This window comes from Anoplopoma fimbria, chromosome 13, assembly GCF_027596085.1.
Source record: "Anoplopoma fimbria isolate UVic2021 breed Golden Eagle Sablefish chromosome 13, Afim_UVic_2022, whole genome shotgun sequence".
NCBI classification, from domain to species: Eukaryota; Metazoa; Chordata; class Actinopteri; order Perciformes; family Anoplopomatidae; genus Anoplopoma; species Anoplopoma fimbria.
The window spans coordinates 12,235,838-12,252,596 of NC_072461.1; the positions used below are offsets into that span (position 1 = coordinate 12,235,838).

The following is a 16,759-nucleotide window of genomic DNA, read 5'->3' on the forward strand; positions in this document are numbered from 1 at the left end:
CTTTTGTAAATCCAAGGTGACATGCAATGTGTGCAGAAGCAGAAGAGGTTTTTATTTACATGTGCATTTGTAAATGAACTGGGGTGAAGAAAAGGTGGAACTGCTGCTTCAAAATAATTAGTCGAAAGCACAAAATGAGACTTGGATGCTTCAGAGCGAGACTGCTATGTTCATTTTCAATCAAAGGTTCTGTTATCAATCCTGTGCAGGCACACGAGGGGCCGGAGTCTTACCCAGCATGCACTGAGCAGAGCTATATCTAAGGACAGATAATGGAGAGACGTGTAAAACACATAATTTATACAAGAAAAAAATATATATTGATAAGATGCTATAACATTTCTTTTAATACAGCTATTTAAATTTGTCCATTTTCTAACAGAAACGTATGTCAACACAGCTTACATTCGGCCATGTTTTGAGATCAACGTGATGTAAGTTTGAATTGTCATTCATCTAAACTTCAGACAGCTGAAGAAAAACTACTGTAGGCCACATCCAAAAGGTTATTATCACGTGTCAAAATAAGCGAACTCTTCTGTCGACTCGGCTCCTTCTCCACAGTCAGAGAGATAGTCCTACTGAGCATGTGCAGAGTAAGTGTCATCACTTTAGCTTGTTTCTGATTGGAGAAATTGAAGGAAAATTGGGACCACATGTCAACATTTTCCGAGAGGTCTGACACCACCGGATAGTGCCTCCGTCACGGACAATGGAATTGAAAATAAACTATTTTGGTGCAGTGATCTACAGTGTGAACTAGATTACATCTTAACTAGCTCAAGTAGCTTGCATTGGGACAAGCGTGATCCCTGAAGTCATAGCCGCCCTAAACAGCAGGTCCATGTCATTGTGTGCTGCATTGTTATTGTTGAATGAAATGTGGTTCTGTGGAAATTAATATCCCCTTGGGGACAATGAAAGACTAAAGTGTAAAGTCTGTGTGTTGGGTTACTTGCAGGACAAATGAACGAGAGTTGAAGGCAGTCAGCTGGTTCAACGTGATTATAATAACTTTCTTATGAGACTTTTATGGGCTATTATCCGACTATTCATGTTGTTTTCAACATTGAGTCACATCCGTGGAGCTGTTGTTGTTGTGGGCACGATTGTGTCATTGGTTCCTTCATTTCCAGCAAGTTGTGCATTCGTGGAATTCCACCTATGCGTCATATGTCAAGCCATCATTATCTTGAAGCGTTAGTGTTACGCAATGTGAGTGATAAGGCTGTTTTTGTGGTGGCTCTATTTACTTTCTTGAGTATATTAAAATGTGTATGCTATTTAATACTTTACTCCACTACATTTATATCAAACTGCCAGCTGTAGTTAGTAGTTTTTTTGATTCTACAAACCAAAGATATAAAAAAGAATACATTATTACAAATGAAAGGGCCTGTTCCCCCACACAGGTGTTTTCAGTTGCAGGTACACTTGCAGGATTATAAAATAGTACAAAAAATGAGCTCCACCTCAACCAGCTTCATTACAAAACTGCTAATATTTGAACATGCCAATAATTAGGTGTCCACTATTAACATGAATTTAATATTGAGCCAAAATTCAATGTTCTAAGGGGCCTTTCTGCATAATGCCTTTCTGCATAATAGTTTATTTTTCTGATTATACATCATACTCAACTGGAATGAATGCAGGAGTTATATTGTGACAGAGTATTTTTACATTGTAATATTGCTACATTTTTGGTAATATTTACATTTACATTTTTTAATTGGTGTGTTGGTACATTTACTTCAGTAAAGAATCTGAAATACATCTTCCATAAGTGGTTTGTTTTTCTGTGTATGTTGGCAATGGGGGTAATTGAGTACTTGTACTTTACTTGAGTATAAAGTAGTCATACTACCAAAAAGTTACGCTTACACATTAATACATCCACAGTTATAATCCAATGATATTTTATAATTATAATTATAATCATCCAATCAAACGTTGATATTCGAGTAGTATATTAGAGGCACATATAAAGATTCACAAATACAAATCACTCCTTATTTTCTTGCCCGGTAAAACTGCCTCATAGTAGGTGAAGATTTGCAACTTTTTTTTCCTTTGAAAAATGCTAATGCGATGTCTAAATAGTGAGATGTTTTAATTTGGAAACATAGATACAAATTTGGATTTACAGATACAAATCGCTCTGCATTTACTTTGTTAAATCACTCATTTGTTGAATGAGTTACGTAACTTGACACTTGTTTGTGAAACTTATGACACTGTATACATTCTGCACAATGATAGACCTTTTCTTTTGGCATAGGCTTTTACAGAGTAGTATTACACTACAGCTTTCAAAAATCATCATTTATTCAAATAGAATTTCCAAAATGATAAACAAAATGTGAAACATTTGACTAATTTTCAGTCACATTAATAACAAAGGGCATTTTGAGTTTCATATACTATTGAAACAAGGATTTTCTTAGCTTTCTAAAGACATCACATCATCTTTGTAGCCAAAATAAACAAGACATGTCACTGAACTGTGTAACTGTGTAAAGAAAAGTGTCCCAGTTTTGTAGCCTTTTTGACTTTACGACTTTACATGCCTATATTAAACATTTAATGTTTTCAGAACTGTGCAAAAAAAAAAAAAAAAAAAAAAAGAAAGAAAAGAAAAAGATCAAGTGTCCCATTTCACTTGTTATATTTCCACATTTTAGTGTTCTTCAGTTCTTTTTTTTTAACTGTGCAGAAAAAAAGAAAAGGATCAAGTGTCCCATTTCACTTGTTATATCGTTCGGCATCAGTCAAGTGTTTGTATTTCTCGGCATGTTTCGTCTCGTGATGCCGTTTCAAACTGTCCTCTTTAAACACGGCGACATGCTCCCCACAAACCAAACACACAGGTTCACCCTGGACTTCAGTAAAGAAAACATTAGTAGTCCATATTTGTTTGAAAGTTCTGCTTTCGGCATCCACTTTCCTCTTTTTGGCATGAGCCGACATTTTCGCATTTTTCAGGGGTGACAAGGAAGGTAGACAGTTCAGGGGTGACAAGGAAGGAAGACAGGTTGTCAATCACACGCATTTCACGTGCACAGTTGACGCGCACGATTGCGTGCACTGTGAGAATAAATGGGCTTCAAAATAAAAGCAATGCGGTTTTAGTCCACCCATAAAATAATTAGAAAATATGTTTTATTTTCTAATTATCATGTAATCTTTCGCGGGCCGGTCAGAATCATCCCGCGGGCCGTACAATGCCCAGGTCTGCACTACACTGTACAGTACCAGTCAAAAGTTTGGACACACCTTCTCATTCAATGGTTTTTTATTTTTTTCTACATTGTAGATTAATATTGAAGACATCCAAACTATGAAGGAACACATATGGAATTATGTGGTAAACAAAACAAATGCTCAACAAACCAGAACATGTTTTATATTTTAGATTCTTCAAAGTATGTGAATGAGAAGGTGTGTCCAAACTTATGACTGGTACTGTATTTCTGCACTGTGGGTTTTGACGTACTTTTACTTCTGAGGCGGCCGACTCCTTCATCCGCCACTGTTTATAACCCGCCCTATGGCTGCAGGGCGGATAGTTGGCTCTGGGACGATATCTGTCGCCCCGCCCAGCCAGTGACGTCAACGACATTACCTCGAAGCAGTCCCACACCTGAGCTGGAGTTCGAGACGGGACAGCACGCGACCCAGTCTAAGCGTTCTGCCACGGATAAGTTTTAAGGAATGAGTCGATGTGGATGAACACATCTATACTAAAGCATGATCAAGTTTCCTCTCTTGGTAAGTGCCTTCCAAAAGTGTGCTTATGATGTGAGTTGGAACTGTTTTGTAGTCATTGAATTGTACAAAAAAAACTACAACAACATTACGACGTTTCCTGAAAGTGATAAACAAGCCGTAAAAGGTTAAATATTGTCGTTATCCATCGAGTGCATCCAAACTAAGGAAGTAAGGTGTTCTCCCAGAAGTCCCTTTTTAAATGGGGATATTTCCTGTTGTATTGGCTGAATACTGCATGTGTACTCGCGGAATATCACATGTATCCGTGAAAAGCCCTTCTGGTCTGTCTCTGTCACCAGGTGCCACATTCCTCTTAGGCTTCACAAAGTAGTTCCTTCATTCATTCAAGCTCTTTTTTTTTTTTTTTAAAACGACAAAACTGCTTATCAAAAACAGGTTATCATGGTCGACTGCGGGGGAGAATGTAATAATGAACATTTTTAATAGTATAAATGCAAATAATTCACCGGCATTATGCCCGAACTTGACTGGACGTCTTCCGGGTGTGTTCCCCAAACTCCCATTAAGAATGCGTGGATTTGAAACTTCCACATGTATAATTTTATGAACTGTATGGTAATCTCTCTTTATGTCGGCGTTGTAGTAATCCACCAAATGGCTTCATTGACCATTATTATTTATTTATTTTATCTCTTTTATCTGAATTGCTTGGTTATCCCGCATATGTCTCTCCACATAGCGTACTTGTCGAGTGGAAGCGAAAGTTTGAAGACAGTATTGAGGATTATACGGACGGCGATTAATAGGATGTGTCCTTCAGATTTAAAAAGTTGTTTTAAATATTGTAGTTGAAATATTCTTGTGTGGTTTTTTTTTGCTTCGTTAAAACAAGGTTAACGTTATTCCATTGTTTTTGTCGTTAAATATGTGTTAAGCACGTCGTGTTTAATTGAATTGTGTGTGTGTGTGTGTGTGTGTGTGTGTGTGTGTGTGTGTGTGTGTGTGTGTAAAGTTGTGTGTGTGTGTGTGTGTGTGTGTGTGTGTGTAAAGTTGTGTGTGTGTGTGTAAAGTTGTGTGTGTGTGTGTGTGTTGTGTGTGTGTGTGTGTGTGTGTTGTGTGTGTGTGTGTGTGTGTGAAGTTGTGTGTGTGTTAGGGCAACTGGGTTAATGTTGGGAAATAATGGGTGTGGACATAAATCTGGTCAGGCATGATTGCCTTATTTGGTTATTCCTTCCACCTGGCCCCAGGTATTAACTATAATTGGACATACTGTTGGTGTTCAGCTGACATGAGTTGGTTCGTTTTAAAGTATGTAAGTTTAAGATGGCAGTCTTACAACAGTTAAGCTGATTTTCTTACAGGATTACAGCAGCAAAGAGGATAGTGCAAAACAAGAGACATAGTAAATAAAAAACACAAGATCAAAATAAGTATTATAAATAAGCAAATGAGCAATAAAAACGGTAAAGAACAGTAGAGATCCACAGTAAAAATATATATACAGACAGAAATTATTATAAATGTTGTATTGCACAATGTATTAGTGTATTAGTGTCATGTGGTCTGCTGATCAGGAACGCTTTTTATTGGTCGGGCAATCCTTATGAGGAGTTGCTTCATCTTAGCCGCGATAAAGTGACTCATATTTTCTTATTTGTGCTCCGAGTATGAGAACTTTGGTCAGGTATTCCTGTGTAAACAAGTAATTTCCTGTATCAGTCCAAATGTGTAAAGCACTTCAGACAGTCGTCAAAAAAAAATTGCCAAATTATAAACTGATGATGACATATTTTAATCCCTAATCACTTATATTTGTGCCCCCACACCGACGACAGTCATGGCTGAAGCATCATGTTTCCTGGTTGTGTATCCGTCCGCCTGTACCTCCGTCTGTTAGTCCCTCCATTCTGGTCCATGTGATATCTCAGAAGGGTCTGGAGGAAATTTATTCAAATTTGTTACAAATGTCCACCTGATCTCAAGGATGAAATGTTTAGATTTTGGTGGTCAAAGGTCACTAGGACCTCACAATTTTTTTTTTCTTCCATAAACCTAGAGTTAATATGCTTATTATGACAATTTCACAAATATCTAATAGGATAAAATGATAACATTTTGGAAAGACATGGACGTAAACTGCAACTTGACTGGTTGGTGGAGGCTTTCCACCTCCAGGTGGTAATTCTTGTTTTAAATTGCTGCTTATTACTTTTCAGTTTTTTAGTAAATTGATCAGCTGAATCGTCTCAGCTCTACAAACGGTCAATACATTTATTCTATAAAAAAAAGAAGCAAACAATAACTCCATTATTTGGTTTATACGTGTTGACTGTCTCCTTTTTTTTTTCCAAAGGTTGTTTCGATATTGATCTGGCTCCTCAAACCCACGCAGGCTTTTCCAGGGCCCGGCACTGGCTGCAAGGATGGCCTCCAGTACACAAGCGGCAACATTTGCTGTCTAAACTGTCCAGCTGGTAAGACACATGGACACACACTTGATTTAGTTCACTGAGGAATGAAGCTCTGTCACCAGCTCAATTCAGAAATCCAGCACCTGAGCTCTGAAGCAGCTCCATGGTGATTGGTTATTAAGATGCTGGAGTGACAGGTGCAGTTGAAGATTAAATAGGTGTATACAGAGATTTGGGGTTATTTATGTGTGTGTTTGTGTGTGTTAGGTACACGCATGACATCGCCCTGCACCAGATTTGGATCGCAGGGGACGTGTGAGGAATGCGACGATGGGACATTTACCGGGCACAGCAACGATCTGAGTCACTGTTTAAAGTGCATGAAGTGTCCCTCAGGTAATTCTGCTTGACGGCTTTACACTATCGATCGGAATGACTGTGGAAGGAAAAAAAATCGATATTCAACCTTTTCAAAGTGCTCCGAGCATAAACTCCGACTTAACAAGCTCTTTTTTCACGTGGCTTTCTCAGATAAGGAAATTGTAAGGCCGTGTACTCACACTCAGGATGCTGAATGTCAGTGCAAATCGGGACGATTTTGTGCCCCTGACCAACCCTGTGAGGTGTGCAAGAAGTGCTCAAGGTGAGTGGATGCAAACCAAACCTAGAACACACCTGATGACCCGGTTCATTCAAAGTGAGTGATGGAAGTTTGATCCTGTTTTGTTTTTTTTACGCCACGCGTTTCTCAATATGAGACGGTTGTTCCTAGGACGGCCTCACTCATTTCAATTCCTTCATGTTTTCAATTTCTCTCTTTTTGCCTCCAAACCAGGTGTAAAAATGATGAAGAGATAGCGAGGAACTGCACCTCCACTAACAACACAGTATGCAAGAAGGTGCAGCCCATGTCTGGCTCTGCCTCAGGTACACGACTCAGTGGAAGCTAATGCCTCCTTAAAAGAGAGACATAGACACATTCATGGCATTTTTCTGAACAAATATGTCCCAGTTTTTCTATTTTTAAAAGTCTGATTTATTATTTCCATAATATGGTGCTAATGGTTGTCAATTGTGCTTTTTTTTATTATTATTTTTTCATCAGCAGAGGCCTCGGTGATTGTGACACTGATTGTGCCACTGATCGCTGCTCTGATAATCGGTGCGATAATATTTGCTGTGTGGAGACGTCGAAAAACAACAGGTATGTAAAAAAAGATTTCTAGGACATCGAAAGACAAACCAAGATAATGCAGTGTCTTGAATGTACAAATACTAGATTAAAATCCTCCATTTCCGTGCTTTGTAAATGATAAGTGATACGGGAAAGTGACGATTGCTGACTGAAAGCATTACGTTTTTGTTCATGTTTATTGGGTAGTGAAGAATAGGCTCTAGTTGAATTCCGGCCCCGCTGCGATCAGCATATGCTGAAAGGAACAATGACGGTGCCAACAGGTGCAGTCAGGAAATTAAGACCTGCCAAAGGAAATTATAGCACGCAGTATGACACGTCACATTTTCATTTCTGACAACCAAGATTTGGTGCAACATTGAATTGCTTGTCTTGCTAAAGGCTAAAGAAACTCACATTCCATCATAATGGGAAATGAGGTGCCGTTTTTTGGGCCTGATCTTTACATCTAATCATAGTCTTGTCAAGTGTAGAATCTAAAGACACTGGCATAAAGCAGCACACCTGTCTGGGTACTGAGACATCCACTAATACATGTTGTTCAGGTCGAACATTCCACCTGTGTCATCACTTTACATATTAATAAAGAAAATGTCTGATTCCTGGAAAAACAAAACTGAATTGCACAAGTTAAGTAGTAGTTAAGGGCCGCAAATAACAGATATAACCACTATGTATCTATTTACCTGTTGATTATTGTCGTGATTAATCATTGAGTCAATATGATAAATAAAAAAAAAAATAGTAAAAACCTCCCTTAAAACTCCTGAGATGATGTCATCAAATTGCTTCCAAACAGTATACATATTACTTACTCAAATAAGACAAAGAAAAGCAAGAAATTCTCACATTTTTCAAGCCACAAAATGATTTAAACAATTAATCTTCATTGATATATTTTCTAATTATATTGTTCTGATCACCTAGGTGATTAAGTAGCCAGTTAATCCAGCTCCAAATGGTTTCATGTCACTTCAAAGTCTTTGCTCATGTTAAATAGTGTGGAACTATAGTCTTCCCCCAGCTGGCAGTGAGACTCATTAACAATAGTATTATTTGAATTACACCAGCAGTGTGCATAGGACGTATGCCTGAGCTCCCTCAGCTCTTTAGTCGTTGCAGTGTGCATAGGACGTATGCCTGAGCTCCCTCAGCTCTTTAGTCGTTGATCATGTTCTTTTTTTTTTTTTGAACGCCAGCTTTAAGGAAGTTGTGGGCTTTAAGACACCTTAAAAATCATTATCTGTTTAAGTGTACGCTATATTTAGAATATTCTCACTAAAAGCAACATGACTGCTGACAAAATCAGTAATTTAACCTCTCAGAATCTGGTCTACTGCTGCCTCGAGCAGTTAGTTTGTTTGTGCTATTTTGTGAAGTTTATTTAGAACAGCACCTTACATGGAACAAGGATCCCATACAAGAACAATTTTTTTTTTTAAACTTTTTTTGGTTATATTAAATATGTGCCACGCTAACAGAGCTAGCATGGTTTAGCTTAAACAAAAACAATGGGCAGACTATCAGAACTTTCTAGGTTAATGGATGGTACGTAGGAGCAGTGATGTCACTGCAGGCTGTGTGTCTTTGACACACGCGCCCACACACACACACACGTGCAGCGCTCTTCGCGTGTGTCAAAACAGTACGGATGCACAAACCTGTTGAACTGGACTGCAAATTGCAGATGTGACGTTGATGGTTCTAGCTGACAGTCACACATCAGCAGGCGGTGTAGCACATAATACTTCCTGCTGATGACAAATATCTGACTGGCCTACATAATAATGATGATAATGATGATGATAATGATGATGATAATGATAACATAGTAAAGGGTGCATGTCGTCATGATTCAGACCAAACTTGGAAATGGAGTGCTTCCCAGTCTCTACCGTTTTGCCACGCTGTTGGTAAACTCCACCCAGTCCAGCACAGATTGGCGCCGTATGGGTCAGGTTCCAGAGCTGACCTTAAATCCCCCGTTCTAAAACCACGGATTGGTTTGGCCAGAGGTGCTGCAATGAATATCAGAGAGCAGCAGCAGCAGTAGTTTTCTGCCCTTTGTTACTTAGTGTTGATTTATCCATTAAAGCAAATTAGAGTGGCACATAGTTGCTGTCAAATAGCTTCTTGTGGACTGTGGGGAATTCCTTAAATTGCATAATCCTCTCTTCCCATCCTCTCTTCAGACTCCCAGGGAAATCCAGCCAACAGGCTGAAACCTGGAGAGGTGAGTCACTTCAAATATTTTAAGATATACTGTAGAATGAATTAGAACAAGCCCAGAGCAGTAAGATAGGTGTGAGCGCACTCCGATTTAATGCGTGGATTTTATTCAAAGAACAAAGACACCCGTGTTTAAGTATGACTTTCTTATTTTAAGCATGTCTCTCTTCCTCTCCAGGATAACGGCGACAACTGTCCCACTGAAATCAAGAGCTGCTCCAATCTGAACCTGCCCCGGCAACTGGTGAGAGCCAAATCCTCAGCCGACGCGGCGGATGAGTGTAAACCGCTGTGCCAGAGCCTCAACAGCTCAGCCAGTAACTCCCAGCACAGTCTAACCGGCCTCTCCTCCGCCTTCCCCGCACCTCCCCCCCAAGCCATCCCCACGGCCCCAATGCTGCCCGACAGGAGGGTGAGAGCAACCGCTCATTTCCACCTCTGCCTCCTTCCTCGCTTCTTTCCTCCCCAAGTGCTTACTGCTTGTTTGTTTCTATTGGCTAATGCTTTGCTGCCTGCGAGACAAGACATGCGAGACAAGAAGACAAGACAGAACTTAGTACATGCACACAACGACTGTCTATTTGTTATATGCAGACTACAGATCGAGACCATAAACTCATGTTTACTGAGGTAATAAATCAAGTGAGAAGTAGAGTCATTTTATACAATCTGACTTGTTTTTGCAAACAGGCGTTGCCCCCTGATGGTCAGTAGAAAGAATGCAGGTTTAGGGCACTTCTGCATTGGCTTCACTTTTTAGAACCAGAGGTTGCCGCCTGAAATTGACTGAGGGACCACAAGGAATGGGTATGAATGATGACATGTAGTGTAAAAGAGCTTTGAGTGGTCAGAAGACTAGTCAAAGCTCTGTACAGTTCATTTACCATTTAGAATTGCTTTAATCATTATGGTTGTTATTTGGATGTTGTGATTACTTGAAATCGAGTTGAATGAAGATAAGCACTGTGGTGGTTGTAGCTGTGACTTGCTGCTGATTTACTATTCAAAGCACATTGAAACATTTCTTCTTCAGGTTCATTTCTCGTCCCCGTTGTGACACAGTTGCAGACTGTAAATCTGTTGATCAGAGTTTGTGTCACATGAGTCACATTCCTTGTTGCACCTGTTAAAGATTAACTTGACGTTTTCCTTATTGGCCTTCATTTCCTTCAACTCAAACCTGAAATACACCTTTGCATGTTTTTAAATGTATTTGACAAACACAATTATTTTTAATTCAGGGAAGCACGGGACTTTTTTGGGACACTGATAAAGAGAGGAGTTTCATTCACACCTCAATTCAGGCGATACACTTTATGACTCATGAGGAATTTCAACAGACTTATTTGGATATAAATTATTGTTTTTCTCTTTTGTCATTCAGGAAGATGTGGAGTTTCCCAAACTTGTTCCTGTGAATGGTAAATTATTATTATTATTATTATTATTATTATTATTATTATTATTTTATTATTATTATTTTCTCCTTGCATGACTCAGATGCACATGGAACAGTGTGACCTACTGGTACACTTATTCAGCCACGATGCCACACTCTTGTTGTTTCAGCCCTGCATTGTGACTCAGTCTCTTAAGTCAGGTGTACTTAAGTAAAAGTCCTAATTGTTCATAGTAAAAGCTGTCGCTACACTGGTGACAGAGATCAGTGCGCTTGAATGAAGGTCTTTGTCTTTGTTTGCAGGTGACGAGTCTCTGAGGAAATGCTTTGAGTATTTCGACGATCTAGACTTCAACCAGCACAAGAGGTTCTTCCGTCACCTCGGGATCGTCGACAACGTGATCAAGAGCAAAGAACAGCTTCCCTATGAAGACAGGATCCACGATCTGCTCACTGTTTGGGTGGAGAAGGAGGGCAGGGAGGCCTCCTTAAACAACCTGCTGAAAGCATTGCTGGATCTGAATCAGAGGCGGACAGCCGAAACCGTCAAGGAGAAAGCGATTCACAATGGCCATTACGATGTTCAGTATTAACAAGAGGTGAATTGGTTTTGGACAACCCCTCTGAAAACATGTAGTCTTGTGAGTACCACTCATGCTGTCCTCGTTGTTGAAAGCCAATGCACCATCCCATACTGGTTGGTGCAGCATGGCACACGGCTGCCGCCCATACTCGGTTCTCAACCAGTATCACGTTGGGTGTCAGCCTGTTGGAGTAACTGTGTGTATCGACCTATTCTGGTCAGATGGCAAGGCGTTTTTCTAGCGCCATGGTCTTTTTGGAGAGTAGCACATCTATTCAACCAAGAAAAAAAAAAGTCATTGCTCGTACCTTTACACAGCGCGTATTATACGGAAGCTTCTCATACTTCCGTAAGCGCATGTGGCCGTACTGTACAGCTCTGATGTGGAAGCACAGGGTCGTGTTTGGTCAGATCCGGCTTGATTACAAAGCCTGGTTAACCTTACACACTCCAATATGACAGTTTCAAATGAGTTGGCTTGTTTTCTGACTGAATGAGATTAATTCCCTTCAGCTCTGCATGGAGTGAAGCATTTCATTAAAAGAAGTATTTGCTGTCTTTTGTACAGAGACCGCTTATTCACTCGCAAGATAAAATAAACCCAGATCTCAAAACGGGTCGATTGTTTAACGTAGTGTATCTGCTGCTCATCAGACCTTTTTTATTTATGATTTTGTTCCTTAGGATGCGTTTTATTTATAGTGTCAAATATTTAACGATATGCACTCAGGAATGAATGTCTTAATGGTCGCACTGATTTGAGCATGAAGCTATAAACTCAAAGCCTGAAGATCAATGGGATGACTATGAAGTTATTAAGGTGGAGATCAGCTAAGTTTGGTTTCAATCAAATAGTGTCTACTCTGCCTGATTATTGTATACATGTTGATTTGAAAGTGTTGTTTTGATCATGCTTGGCTGTTGGTTTACTTTCTCAAAGCGCCTGATCAAAATAGATCCTATTATTTCTCCCGTCTGCGTTGCATTTCTGGCCTATTGTTACATTTGTCATAGTCCTGATCACAACACTGACATCAAGGAGGTTTACAAAACCACTAAAGGTTCGACTGGTGGGCCACTGGTTTACTAAGTTGTTGTTTTTTTTCTTATCTGTTGCTTTCTCTTTCATTCTCAGCTCCTGTGTTTGTCAGTTTATTGTTTTGTTTTTTGAGAAAAATTACTACTTTTTAGACAAAAGTTGAAATACGTATGTGTGAAGATAATAATAAACACTTCCCTCTTTATCCCTTTTTTTCTTTTTTTTTTCTTTCTTTTTTTTGTTGTATTCTTCCAACATGGTGAAACTGGTTCTTTTTTGTGGGGAATTGACCTTTCGCTAAGTCCCGCCCTTGAAAGCAGACTGACCAATCATAGCACTAGGGTCTGACAACTGTCCAGCTCTGCTCCGTTGTTTCAGATGTTCTTCTTTGGAGCTAGTCATGGTGAAATGTTGGAAGGAGATATAAGTTTCTAGCTAGCATTAGCAGCTTCTGTTAGCACATGCACTTCCTTGCTACAAAAGGTACTGAAGGTAAACTGAATGTCATGTTGCTTTTGCTTTTAATTAATGTATAAGTGAATAAAGACATACCTGCCTTTAAATGGAACAGTTCATTCATTTCTTTGTCTTCTGTCTCGATCGTGTGTTTGAAGTCAAAACCATGGGAATTGTGGGTAATTACCGCAGGCAAAGTCTGCAGAAATGGGGACTTGCAGAAAGTGTGTGTGTGTGTGTATAGGGCTCATAATGTCTGAGAGAGGGCCCTGAAACAACTTGAAGGTTTGACAGGGGGACAGGCTTAAACTCTCTGACTTTGACCAGATGTTGAAGACCACATTTTTTGGGAGGGGTCTGAAGAGGCAGGAACTGAAAGAGAGCATTTCAGACAGAGGGTGACACAGGTGTATTTGGCCAGACAGTATTAGATACATAGCATTTTTTAATTTTAACATTAAAGTATGTAAACGTGTTCAGGTAAACCCAAATACAAGTATGAACCTGAAAAGGAGCATTTGTTATCTTTGATAATGGAATTTAATTACATTTCCCCTGGACACATACTACAGACTGTTAGAGTATATTGTTTAAAAAGATTTGCTGTTATCCTTAGGCATACTGGATATAAATATTACCACTTTTATGCAACATATTTGGAGGAAATCTCTGTAATTCCACACAAGTCAAGCAATTACCAAACTAAAACAATAAAAGGTACTTATTCCTGGGAGATGCTGTGACTTGTCTTACCAGGAATGTCTTTGCCTCCATTTATGACTCAGTTCTATGAAAGTTTCCTGGTAAACCCCTGACGGTGAGGCATCATGCCAGAGCCCTAGAGCTGGTAAAGTGAAAGAGATTATTGTTATTAATCAGCCTGTGGTTGTCCTGCTATGACACCTCAAATGTCTGCCATGATAGAGTCAAGTATAAGATAAGATAAGATAAGATAATCCTTTATTAGTCCCGCAGCGGGGAAATTTGCAAGTACAGTGGGGCAAAAAAGTATTTAGTCAGCCACCAATTGTGCAAGTTCTCCCACTTAAAAAGATGAGACGCCTGTAATTTTCATCATAGGTACACTTCAACTCAAGTGTTGCAGCAGCTCAACTACACAGACACAGACAATAAATACACATACTATACAACTACACAGACACAGACAATAAATACACATACTATACAACAAAATAAAGATAGAACAGGAATAAAAATGTACAGTATATCCACATGGGGGGCGGCACCTGGTCAGCATGATGACAGACTGTGGTCTCCGCTGTTGTTGTACAGTCTGATGGCAGTGGGCACAAATGAGCGTCTGAAGCGCTCCGTCCTGCTCTTTGGCAGAATCAGCCGATGGCTGAAAGAGCTGCCCAGCTGCCACAGTTCCTCATGGAGAGGGTGAGAGGGATTGTCCAGGATGGCTCCGAGTTTGGCCTTCATCCTCCTCTCACCCACTGACTCCAGACTGTCCAGCTCCAGACCCACCACAGAGCTGGCTTTCCTCACCAGCTTGTTGAGCTTGTTGGCATCTCCAGTCCTGATGCCACCACCCCAGCACACCACAGCAAAGAAGAGGGCGCTGGCTACCACAGACTGGTAGAATGCCTTGAGCAGTTTATTGCACACATTGAAGGACCTCAGCCTCCTCAGGAAGAACAGCCTGCTCTGTCCTTTCCTGTAGAGGGCATCAGTGTTGTGTGTCCAGTCCAGTTTATTGTTTATCTGCACCCCAAGGTACTTGTAGGACTCAACCCTCTCCACTTCCCCTCCCTGAATGAAAACAGGGACAGGGGGCTTCTGTTCCTCTGGTAGTCCACCACAAGCTCCTTGGTCTTGCTGATGTTGAGCTTCAGGTGGTTGTTGCTGCACCATGTGATGAAGCTCTCAATCAGTCCTCTGTACTCCTCCTCGTTGTCCCTGGTGATACATCCAACAATGGAGGAGTCATCGGAAACCTTTGGAGGTGGCAGGAACCAGAGTTGAAGCGGAAGTCCGAGGTGTAGAGAGTGAAGAGGAACGGTGCCAGTACAGTTCCTTGGGGTGCGCCGGTGTTGCTGATCACAGACTCAGAGACACAGCCATCCACCCTGACGTACTGTGGCCGGCCTGTGAGGTAGTCTGTGATCCAGGAAGTGGTGTCGGGGTGCAGGTTCATCTCCAGCAGCTTCTCTCTCAGTAGGGAGGGCTGGATGGTGTTGAAAGCACTGGAGAAGTCAAAGAACATGACTCTCACAGTGCTTCCCTGCTTCTCCAGGTGGGAGAGGGCCTTGTGTGTCAGGTAGATGATGGAGTCCTCCACCCCGATGTGTGGCAGATAGGCGAACTGTAGTGGGTCCAGGAAAGCTGTAAGCTGGGTCTCAGGTGCCGTAGAACCAGTCTCTCCAGGGTCTTCATGACATGTGATGTCAGGGCCACAGGTCTGTAGTCATTAAGACCGCTGGGACGACTCTTCTCGGCACCGGGACAATGCAGGACGTCTTCCAGATTGTGGGCACCTTCTTCAACCTCAGGGAGAGATTGAAGAGGTGCCTGAGAGGAGCTGCCAGCTGTCCAGCACACACTTTCAGCAACCTAGGGCTGATGTCATCAGGTCCACTGGCTTTGCTTATCTGAAGCCTGGAGAGCTGATGCTGTACCTGGATGGTGGTGAAGGTGGGGCTGGGTGGTGAGGGGTTTGAAGGGAGCTGTGAGCTCCTGGCCGTGGGTGAACAGTTGTAGGGGGGATGGGGGGAGTGATGGGCTGTCCTGGTCCACATCTGTGGAGATGTTGGTCTGAAGAGGGCTAGTGGGTGAGGGGGGCATCCTCTGGTCCTAACAGTCTGCTGAGAGAGGGGGAGGTGGCAGAGGTGTAGATGGAAGGGGGAGCAGAGACCCCAGCAGAGGTGTGAATGGGGGAAGAGGTGTTAGGTGGAGACCTAGCCTCACTATCGGAGCACACCGGGGTGGGGGTAGTGTCGAACCTATTGAAGAATAGGTTGAGCTCCGATGCGAGTGCTAGGTCACCCTGTACTCCAGATGAAGGCAGACTGCAGCCTGTCATCATTTTCATCCCATTCCACACCTCTTTAGTGTTGTTCTGTCCCATCTTAGCCTCAATCTTCTCCCTGTAGCTGTTCTTAGCCTCTCTCAGCTTTCTCTTCAGCTCCTTCTGAACAGCCCGAAGTTCCCCTCTGTCCTTAGCCATGAAGGCCCTCTTCTTCCTGTTGAGAAGGCCCTTCAACTCTTTGCTGATCCACGGCTTGTTGTTGTGGTAGCAGCGGACCTTCTTTGTTGGCACAATGGTGTCCTCACAGAAGTGAATGTAGTCTGTGATGACATGGAGGGTTACAGTGCTTTGAGTGATCGAGAGACTAGAAAATAATTATACAAGTCCAGTCCTTTTACCATTCGCACCCATTCATACACTGTAGCAAGGGCTACCATGCACGGTGCCACCTGCCCGTCAGCACGATCCCACACCACAATCACAGCCCTAGGCACAGCCTTTGTGAGCAATTTTGGGTTGCCCAAGGACACATTGATAAGGACTGGAGGAGCCGGAATCAAACCGCCTGATTGCCCAAACTAAGGCATCTTTGCCCACCTGTATGTCATCAGAAGGTAAATGAGCCCTTTGTCTTTTGAACGAAGACATACAAGATAGTAACTAAAGTGAGCATCCAGAGGGGGAGCACCAGGCCAGAGTATAGAGAGAGGACAGCTATCCATC

The 16,759-nt window shown here is 41.5% G+C and overlaps 1 protein-coding gene across 3 annotated transcripts; it reads left to right on the forward strand.

Annotated features, from left to right (window-relative positions):
- Window positions 1-3,584: 3,584 nt before the first annotated feature.
- LOC129101714 (tumor necrosis factor receptor superfamily member 10B-like) lies at window positions 3,585-13,142 on the forward strand. 3 transcript variants are annotated; one of them, XM_054611621.1, is made up of 10 exons: window positions 3,585-3,771; window positions 6,086-6,206; window positions 6,411-6,539; window positions 6,675-6,786; window positions 6,979-7,070; window positions 7,249-7,347; window positions 9,531-9,571; window positions 9,746-9,979; window positions 10,952-10,988; window positions 11,270-13,142. In XM_054611621.1, the coding sequence occupies exons 1-10, from the start codon at window positions 3,751-3,753 to the stop codon at window positions 11,557-11,559; spliced, it is 1,176 nt and encodes a 391-aa protein (XP_054467596.1). In that variant the 5' UTR covers window positions 3,585-3,750; the 3' UTR covers window positions 11,560-13,142. The 3 variants fall into 3 exon arrangements, with proteins under 3 accessions (XP_054467596.1, XP_054467598.1, XP_054467597.1); XM_054611623.1 differs by having other exon boundaries at window positions 9,746-9,811; XM_054611622.1 differs by having other exon boundaries at window positions 7,252-7,347.
- The last annotated feature ends 3,617 nt before the right edge of the window (window positions 13,143-16,759 follow it).